The 10,186-nt window shown below is 57.9% G+C and overlaps 2 protein-coding genes across 2 annotated transcripts; both read left to right on the forward strand.

Annotated features, from left to right (window-relative positions):
• Positions 1–590: 590 nt before the first annotated feature.
• On the forward strand, positions 591–6,498 carry LOC117642952 (YLP motif-containing protein 1-like; the record flags this gene model as incomplete). Its single annotated transcript, XM_034381589.1, has 10 exons — positions 591–785; positions 868–1,127; positions 1,586–1,754; positions 3,673–3,815; positions 3,901–4,091; positions 4,447–4,580; positions 4,663–4,763; positions 5,175–5,208; positions 5,478–5,612; positions 5,751–6,498. Coding segments are annotated over 10 exons (1,545 nt in total), but the record flags the coding sequence as incomplete, so codon positions are not given.
• A 1,018-nt stretch (positions 6,499–7,516) lies between these two features.
• Positions 7,517–9,599, forward strand: LOC117642446. Its single transcript, XM_034380683.1, has 2 exons — positions 7,517–7,727; positions 8,621–9,599. The coding sequence occupies exons 1-2, from the start codon at positions 7,584–7,586 to the stop codon at positions 9,050–9,052; spliced, it is 576 nt and encodes a 191-aa protein (XP_034236574.1). The 5' UTR covers positions 7,517–7,583; the 3' UTR covers positions 9,053–9,599.
• The last annotated feature ends 587 nt before the right edge of the window (positions 9,600–10,186 follow it).

A 10,186-nucleotide genomic window follows, 5' to 3' on the forward strand; every position in this document is an offset into this window, starting at 1 on the left:
CTCGCGTCCTGTTGGTCGAGCGGGGAGGGAGGCGGCGCGCGGCCAGGGACAGGGCCGACAGGGCCTGCTCGAGCACGAGCGGGATCGCATTTGCATCCATCCGAGGGCCAGCCAAGCCCGTATTGGCCACAAGGCGAGCACGGAGCCCAATAAAATGAAGGGAAAAGAAAAGACGACTGGAGGTGCGATCCCGAGCGGACATTCCAATCGCGTTCCTTTCCAAACTAAGCGCCTGCGAACTTCGGGGTGGGCCGCACCGTCGAGCTGGAGTGTGTTGCGGGCCTGCCTACCCGACAGCTCGCAGGCGCGCTGCGCCGCCGGCGACGCGGCAGCCGACTGTTGTCGCTCGGTCTCTCTCGCACTCATGGGGCGTGCTTCAAAGCAAAGAGGAGCAGTCGGCGGAGGCAGCAGGCAGCCCGCTACACGGCCGTGCGTCGTTGTGCTTCCAGGTCTCCACGACGCCGCTGGCGCTGCTGTGCGCGTGCGTCGCGCTGGAGGTGGCCGTCGTCGCCGCCGAGTACATGTACCGGCCGGCGCACGGCCCGCCCCACCTGATGCACGGCCACGGCCCGCACGGCCCCCACGGCCCCCACAAGCACCTGCCCTACGCCTCCAAGGGCCCCGGGGGCGGCGTCGGCAAGCACCCGCCCCCGCGCCTGCCGCCGCCACCGCACTACCACGGCCGGCCTCACCACCGGCCCAGGAAGGCGCCGCCGCCGCCGCTGTCCGCCGCCAGCCCCTGGAAGACCACGTCGTACAAGCCGGCGCCCTACAAGACCACCAAGGTGAGCCAGTGACCCGCCGCCAGGCCGCCGCCCGGACGGCACCGCGGATCGGGCCACCGTTGCTAAGCTCTTGTGTCCGCAGGAGCCGTTCCTTCTGCATGGCTCTGACGCGGACTTCGGCAGCCAGGCCGCCGTGCTGTCCGCCACCAAGACGGCCGGCACGCCGCTCACCTCCATCACCAGCAGCACCAGCCCGCTTCTCAGCGTGTCCAGCTCCCGACCGAGCCTCCACGGCCTGCACGGCCTGCACTCGTACAACGTCGTGAGCGACGACCGCGGCCCCATCCACACCATCCCGGCACCTCAGCTCAGTCCCGCGGACCGGCCCAGCCACCTCGCCGAGTACGTCGCCACTTCGTTGCGTACCCCACGAGGCCCTCCACGAGGACCTCCACGAGGACCTCCACGAGGCCCTCCACGAGGACCTCCACGAGGACCTCCACGAGGACCTCCACGAGGGCCTCCACGAGGACCTCCACGAGGACCTCCACGAGGACCTCCACGAGGACCTCCACGAGGACCTCCACGAGGACCTCCACGAGGACCTCCACGAGGACCTCCACGAGGACCTCCACGAGGACCTCCACGAGGACCTCCACGAGGACCTCCACGAGGACCTCCATGAGGACCTCCACAAGGACCTCCACGAGGACCTCCACGAGGACCTCCACGAGGACCTCCACGAGGACCTCCACGAGGACCTCCACGAGGACCTCCACGAGGACCTCCACGAGGACCTCCACGAGGATCTCCAAGAGGCCCTCCACGAGGTCCTCGAGGTGACGGTGTGTTGCTTGCAGGAGCCCGGCGTACGGCGGCGAGCAGCACGTCCTGCAGCAGGCTCTGCAGCACTCCCTGCAGCGCCAGGCCATCCAGTCCGCTCTCAGCCAGCTCAGCGCGGCGCAGGCCGCCAGGCCCACCGGGCCCACCACCGTCGCGCCCGTCTCGCACCACACGCAGGGCTACCAGGTGAGCGCCGCACGCATGCCGGTCGTTGGCTAGCTCCATGGGCCTGTGCAAGCTCCTCAACCCAACCCCGATCATCCATTGATACGAGTCAACGAGTAGTAATTAATCATCACGATGCGTCGTCCGGTCAGAAATGGCCGATTTGCAGAGTGCTTGACTACAATGTCCGATCTGCAGAGCGCTCGACAAGAACGTCCGATCTACATAGGTGCAGTTAAAAACGGCCGATCCTGCATTTTTGGCAGGGTTTTAGTTTTGCTCCTAGATAAACTATTTAGACGTTTTCAACTGCACCTATGTAGATCGGACGTTTAAGTCGAGCGCTCTGCAGACCGGACATTGTGGTCGGGCGCTCCGTAGATCAGCCGTTTCTGACCGGATGCATCGATCAGGCTTCCGAATTCACTGCGCTTGTAATCGCTGCTCGTGCTTTCGACGCGTCGACAGGTGAAGCACTTTGCGCTTCTTGACTTGGCAAGCCGAGTCGAGGCGACAGTCCCACTCATGCATATCTAACCAAACCGCAGCGAGCCGCTGTGCTGCCTTTAGCAACATTGTACTGCCCCCCTTCCCCCTCTCCCGGGCAATCTTTTAGCTCGCACTTGCAAGCATTTGTCGCGGCGGGAAGGGAACCACCAGTGGGGATCCCCCTAAGGGCCTCGCCGGGGAGAGTCCCGCGCCGCACCCAGCGCGGACCGTGGCGAAGTAACCGCGCCTAAGAGGCCGTGCTGACCGTGACCGTGCTCGCGTAGGCGGGGTCGGGACGACGTGGTCGTCGCCCTGTGGACCACGTAGCTGTCTGTGGTGGACACAATTAGCCGAGGGTAGAAACTCGTAGGGCGCGGCAGCACGGAAAAAAAGGATTAGTTGTGACAACTAACATGTTAGTTGAAAAGCGTCCAAAGAAGATTTTAGTTTCCACGACTAAAAGTTTGCTGCTCGAACGAATTTATAAGTTGGAACGACTAAAAAACTACAGTTGGCTCAAGGATAAAGTTGATTGTGCCTACACTATGTTAGTTGTGAGGATTAGACCGACGTCCGGAGAAAATAAACAGCACAGAAAATTCTGGCCGGGATCGAAGCTTCGGACCTGCGCTTGTAATCGCGCTGCCCACTGCGCGCGGACATGCTTAGGATCCGCTTCTTTGGAGCCTTTAAGTCGTCGCTTGCCCCTACTCGGCATTCTTATCAGCGCATGGCGTGCCCCCTGCTATCAGCTCCCCATTGTACTGGATCCCTCACCCTCTCCCGGATCTTTAGCCGCGTCGATACCTTTGAAGGTTTTCTTAAGGAAGCTTCTTTTCTCTTGACGCTCTTAGGCCTCACAACTAACAGCGCACCCACGATCAACCTTGTCGAGCAAACCCTGTAGCTTTGAGTCGTTCCAATGAAATGCTTCGAGCAGGACTTTTAGTCGTGGAATCAACCTTTTGGACGCTTTTCAATAACATGTTAGTTGACAACTAAAACTTTTGGCCGGAGACGCGAAGCTCGGTGCGTCGCGCCACGCCACGCCACTGCCGAGCACTGTCCGGCCGGTCTGAGGGCGGGCCCTGCAGCCGCGTCCAAAAAGCCTTTTTCCCGACCCACCCACGCTCTCTCTTTCTCTCTCTCCCTCTCTCGTCCCGCCAAACTCGGCAGTGTCCGCCAGTGTCCCATTCGAGTTCCCGCTCCATTCACTCATGGAGCGCGTGTGAGAGAGACAGCCTGGCTTATCGCCGCGGCGGGAGTGAGTCAACGAGTCGACTTGTAGCGGCACTTGCGGCATGCCGAGCGAATTTGGTGCTTCCCGAGAGGGCCGCCTCGCCAGGACGCCCCGGCCGGACTCCCTCACCGGGACTTCCCTGCCAGGACTCCCAGTGGGTGCTCCGCGGGCTCCGGTCAGACAGTGACCTCACGATTGCCGATGCCCTAGGTGTCCGAGCCGTCCACCGCGTCCCAGGAAGGGGTGGCCAACTTCTTCGCTCCGGACCCTGACCCCAGCCGCCCCACCCCCAAGGTGCGGCCCACCACCGACCCCTACTCGCTGCCCAGCGAGGGCCGCGGCCCACACTTCAGGTAAGCAGAGGGCCGCCTTTAAAAAAAGAAAAAAAGAAAAAAATTATGAAAGACACTTGAGTTAACATGGATGACTTTTTTTCAGCATCGACCCCCAGTTCGGCGCGGTGTCGTCCCAGCCCGGCTACATGTCCGCGTCCGCCAGCCTCTCACCGCAGGATTTGTTCCACCTTCTCAACGGTTTCCCGCTCCAGGGCCTCCAGGGCCTGCAGCCCCTCCAGCAGGACGTGCACGGCGTGCAGGGCGTGCAGCCGCACATCCAGATCATGCCGCACGGTACGCTCCCTGCCCACAGTGGGCCAGACGACCGGTGAGGCGGCCAAAACTCTAGACGCGTTTTGAGCTCCAGAGTCGCAAAATGGGACTCGAATCGAACGTGTGACCCCACCAATGGATTGCTCTCCGAACGAGGAATCCGTTGGTGGGGTCACACGCTCGCTTCGAGCCCTGTTGAGCGACTCTGGAGCTCAAAACGCGTCTAGAGTTTTAGCCGCCTCCACCGGTCTTCTGGCCCACTGTGCTGCCCCTCTCGCACTCATAGGGCACGCCACCGTGCCGTCGGGTGCGAGAGGGACAGCGCAACGGGCTCCCTCGCGACAGCCTCTCAACCTCCACGTTGTCCCGTCCGCAGGGCTGACCGGGGACACGCTGGCTGCCGTCCATCAGCAGCAGCAGCAGTACCTCCAGCAGCAGCAGTACCAGCAGCAAGTGCAGGCGGCGCAGTCCCTCCGCCAGCTGCAGCCCGCCGACTTCCACTCGCCCCAGGTAGAAATGGAAAACCCTCATTTCAAAAGTCTTCATGTTTCAAGACTGACAAGAGCCTGTGTCCAACCCTTCCTACCTACAGTACCAGAGCTTCGACTTCGACGAGCAGAGCTACCAGAAGAGCCTTTTCCAGGAGGGCGGTCAGGGCGGCCAGGACCACGAGGTGTCCGAAGACGCTCCCCGGTGAGTCCGCCAGCGAGTCGCAGCTATTGCAGCGCCGGTCGAAGAGAGAGGCGCTTTTCCCTGCGGACTGATTCCCCTGTCGCTCTGTCTCTCTCGCACCTGGGCGGCGGGCACGGCGGGCACCGTAAGTGCGAGAGAGACAGAGCGCACCGTGCGGCGAACCCCGTCCAGTTAACCGCACAGCCTTCTGTGGCGGTGCAGCGCCGATGAAACTCTCAGCAAAAGGCTCGGCGTGCCTCGGCGTGGCGCGCATTACAACGGAGACAACGGACACTTTCAACCAACCATCTGACAAACAAACAGATAAAAAGAGGGGGACGGGGGATGATGAATTTGCCTTTTCGGGGTGCCTCTTGTTGCCCTTTTTGTTTTGTTGTCTCATGAGACGTGCTCTTCTGCTTCATGTTCCAGGCCCAGTGTGCAGAGACCGGACCCTGTTGCACAGGTAAGCCGCCAGTCGCCTGAGGCGCGCACACTCTATTTCTCCCGAATGCACTCTGTGTACTTGGGTGGGGCGACAAGTACAGGTTTCACTGCGTGTAAGAGTCTTGCGTCAAACCTGTTGACTGTCAACAACAGTTGAAGCTACATTCATGACGCGTGACCAGGACCGCTCAGGCCGTTTCAGACAGCTCCACGAGGTGACGCGAATTACACGGTGCCAGCACCACATCAGCAAAGCACGGCCGCCGCCACCCCGCCGCAGGCCTCCAGGCTGAGCGTACCGTCGACGACGAGGCCAACGACGAGGCCGACGACGACGAGGAGTACGACGACGTGCCTTCCAGCGACAAGCAGGCCAAGCAGGCCGCCGCCACCCCCGCACCGCAGGCCTCCAGTGGCTCAGAGGTACGCGTCGAGCGTCAGCGGATAACCTAACCTAACCGAACCAAACCGAACCTAACCTAACCTAACCTAACCTTACCCAACCCGACCCAACCCAGTGGCGGCAGCGAGGATGCTAGCTCATTCCATCTCCTCTTCCAGGACGACTCGCTGCAGCAGCAGGTCGTGGAGGAAGCCGGCTCGTACGCTTCCGACCCCAGCCTCGTGACACCGTTCCGGCGGCAGCCTAACTCGGTGCAGGTGTCAGAGACCAAGGTGGTGTCCGACGCCAAGCCCCTGCCGTACGGCGCGAGGATCCGGCCCAAGAGGGTCGCCGAGGAGTAGCGTCGTTCTTCAAGGCCAACAGCTGGTGGAACGTTAAAAAAAATGGTATCGCTCTGGCAACGGACATGATTGTTATTTCTCCCCCAACGAAGACAAACTTGCACTTGGATTTTGAGTGAAGTAACTAAAACCGGGGCCAAACTCGAAGCAACAATACACGGTAAAAACGGTACCTGGTTTTCCCAGGAAGCCTATGGTAGAGACATAGGTGATTTCCAGGGAGTTCCTGGGAAAACCAGGAACCGTTTTTACCGTGTAATGCCCGTTGCCACAGCGAATATTTTATTTTCCAAAAACGATTGCCATACGTGACGGGGAGAAGGCTCAGCCATGGAGCGTAGCGCCGAGACGCCGATCCCTGTTCCTTTGTTACTTTGAGAAGTCGTGTGATTTTTTTCTCGTGTGCCTTAAGGGATGGAATGAATGTGTAACTTATTTTTATCGCCTTGTACATACGTGTGTGAATGTGAGAGCCCGTTTCTTATTTATTAATAACCTCTTGTATGGAGAAATGTTTTGTAACCAAATAAATTCGCACAAAGTGGTGCGACTGAATCGAAAAAGACTTACTTCTTCTCTTTTACGATACACTCTTATTTCCGTAATTCATAGCAAAGAAAACTCAGACACACCAAATGCCATTTTTCTGGCATGCAATCACGCACAGATGTGTGCTTTTTTCATCCACACGACTTTGTTCCTACAAACGCAAGCGAGATCCATCCCAGGTGAAAATATTGGGACTGATGAAAAGGTAGCAGTTGTGTAGACTGTTTAAAGGAATGAACACCTTTGGGCGCGGCGGCCGTATTAGGCTGTCTGATTTGCTTATCTTCGGAAGTTCTCGCTGCGCTGCAAGGCGTCCGCCCGGCTATCGCCGTTACTCCAGCTGCGCGCTGGTCGTCATTTCTAAATTTAGAGTCCAACTTCACTCGCACTTTTTAGGGCGAGGCCCAGGAAGGGCCGCTTATCGCGCGCGCCGTGGTCCGTGGTCCTTGCAAAACCGAAAACGAGGTATGGCGGTCCTGAGCCTCGCCTGCGTGCATCCCCTGGTAGGCTACCCAGCGGGCTCGCCCGCGAGTGCCGCCCCCCCCTTCCACAGTGGGCCAGAAGACCGGTGGGGGCGGCCAAAACTCTAGACGCGTTTTGAGCTCCAGAGTCGCCAAACAGGACTCGAACCGAACGTGTGACCCCACCAATGGATTCCTCATTCGGAGAGCAATCCATTGGTGGGGTCACACGTTCGGTTCGAGTCCCATTTAGCGACTCTGGAGCTCAAAACGCGTCGAGAGTTTTGGCCGCCTCCACCGGTCTTCTGGCCCACTGTGCCCTCCCCTCCCCTCCTCTCCCTCCGTCTCGCCGACGTCTCGCGCGCGCTGACTCACCTGCCGGGCAACACCGCGCCCGGCTGCCTCTGTTCATCGGTGTTCTACGCTGCCTGTAATCAGCCGCCAGGACACCCCAGAGGGGACATCCCTCGCGTGGCTCGCGGTTTGCGCAGGCGCGGGGCCGGACCGCCCCCACTCCGCTCTGCTCCTCCGAGGAGCCCCGGCGGGTTAGCCCAGTTGGTGCGCACTGTTCAAGCGATCTGGTTGTTTAAATGTGCAGTCGCGGGCCTAAACATGCAACAGTACCATTCTGTCGATCAACATGGAAGCCTCTAGGCACATCTTGGCCAACTTGGCCGTGCTGGCGGTCCTGGCCGCCGTGGCCCGAGCGGCCCCCTTGGCTCCCTCCTCGCCTTGGTGCCCGCCGATCACCGAGGGCTGCTGGACCTACTCGGAGAGTGACCTGGTAAGCTGCAACCCCAAAAGGGCACAGTCTGTGAGTGCCTTGAAATGCGTCGCTGATTTTCGGCCTGGAGTGTGACCGGGAAGCCCGCAGTCGCAGACGGACCGGCCTTTCAAAAATGGTGTCGCGCCCTGGAACTCCTGGAGCTCACACGGTAAAAACGGTACCTGGTTTTCCCAGGAAGCCTATGGTAGAGACATGGGCGATTTCCAGGGTGTTCCTGGGAAAACCAGGAACCGTTTTTACCGTGCATTGACCGCGCCAATATTTCATAGAATCCGTCATTTCTGACGTTCCGTGTGGTCGTTCTTCCGCCTCAAGGCCTCTCTTGAAATACGCCCCCACTGGAGGTGGGGTAGATTGGGGATGGCGGTCTAGGCGCAAACACTACGGTAGCAGGACAAGGAGTTTTTCCTACTTTTTCTGTTTCTTTAAATTTGGTTTAGGCCCGTTGAACTGCAACGTCCCAATACGGGGCTTTCGATTGCGTCATGGCGCACTCATTCTGCATCACCATCATCATAAGCGCTGCTAGGCCTATGCAGACCTTTAGCGGTTCGAGTCAGCAAGACACTCCGCCCCCCGCTCCGCAACCTCAGATGCGTAGGATTTCTGCATGGTCGTCATGTCCGTGCCGCATAACATAGACATCACGCATCTCAAAAGTTTTGTTGCGGATGACACTTCTCGCTGTATTTGGCTGATTAGACTATTTGCACGAATTGCTTGCTACAGAAATTAGTGTAATACAATATCGTGTCGTTTGCGTCCAGCGGCGCGGTGGCTTTCGTGAGTTAGGCGCGGTTAGGCGCATTCGTGTGTCACTAAGTGGTCATCATCGGAATCCTTCTCCCTCTTTTCCGAGCTTCGCTCCATAAGTTCGTTTAATTTTTCAGACTCGCCACGATCTACACAACACCCTCAGGAGGAAGGATGGTGAAGCCCATGCGCGGACCCTGGCCTACATCAAGGTTCGAAACGGGTCGCGTGTAGTTGTGCACCCGGCGAGGGTGTGCAGCACCCCGTTCCTCCGGCAAGTCGAGGACAGCGTGGAGGGCGAGACCCTGCAGTGCCCGGTGTGCATCCGGCTGCAGACCATCGAGGTCCAGGACCCGGTGACCGGCGGCCTCGTCGTTCACCAGCACCGGCTGCGGTCCTGCGCTCGGAGCCGGAGGCACGACCACTGCGTCGACCGCACCGACCCCGTCTGGGACCAGGCGGTCCTCGTCGTGAACAACACGGCCAAGGGAACGCCTCACCTCTACCTCCACGTCTTGAGCACGACCTGCGTCGCGGAGAAGAAGAGGAACCACGAGAACGACGTCTGAAGTTTAAAGAAGACTTTTCTCAACCCTGCGGCAGTATTTCACGCTCGTTGCCCATATGATTACCATGAATGTTACGTTTTATCAATGAAAGGTTAATTTTTTCGGACGAACTGAGGACGAATGCTGGAGCGACGAGGCACTTTGCACACGTTCGCGAGTCACAAGACTTTAAAACTGTCACTTCAATTCGTAGGGAAATATCATTGTCCAATGATCTTGTACTTTGAAGACTGGCCATTTCTTAAATGCTGGTTGCCTAAACCACCATCGTGTATTGTTCCAATTATTTATTTCTTAATTTATTTCTTAGTATTTAGGTATTTATTAATTTGTGCACAGGTGGATTCGAAGCACCAACAGCAGGAGTGCATCTCGAACCTGTCAAAAAGCCCATCTACTGTGACGGACTTTTCCTCCTGAAACGATGTCTTTTTTAACTCAATGTAACCAGTGTACCATTTTGATTGATATTATCAGTGCTCAAATGAAATGTGATTATGTGAAATTGTTTTTAGATTGTATCTTTACGCATTGAGAATTTTGCATTTCCGACACCCAGACTTCTCTTTTATTCACAACACCATAAATCAGATTACCTTTCCAGAAGTGTCTTTTAAAAAACGCACGAAAAAATATGGTAGGGTTTTAAAATCTCTGAGCCTGCAGAAAGTGCTGCAAAAACTTAATTTGCTTCAGAAGGAAATTCTTGGTTCGCTTAGTAGCAAGTTATTTCGTCTGTCAAAGTAACCAGTTCGCTGAGATTCCCTCGTAGGCTTGTTGTCAGTGTGTGCGTGAACACGAAGTGCTCAATTTCCGCCAAGCAGTCGCTGCGCCGTGAGACTAGGCCACCCATTCGACTGACGTAAGAGCACTGTACCCTGGTTGATGGTCCAAGGAGGGGGGAAAGGGGGGGGGGGGGAGCCGTGACCTACGCAAGTCGCATGGCCTTGAGCAGGAGTGGCGAGCGCGGAGTCTCGACGCCTGCACTGCCTTGGCGCTGCCCGCGACCGACTTCACGCACGCACACTTGTACAGTGCAGTGGCCGGGAGGTGATAACCGAGAGCAAAACGAACCAGAGTGGAAAAAGTCTGTTTATTTGTTGTTTCTAATCACTTTTCTCCGCGGCGCGGATG

Source organism: Thrips palmi, unplaced genomic scaffold (genome assembly GCF_012932325.1).
Source record: "Thrips palmi isolate BJ-2018 unplaced genomic scaffold, TpBJ-2018v1 HiC_scaffold_16, whole genome shotgun sequence".
Taxonomy (NCBI): Eukaryota; Metazoa; Arthropoda; class Insecta; order Thysanoptera; family Thripidae; genus Thrips; species Thrips palmi.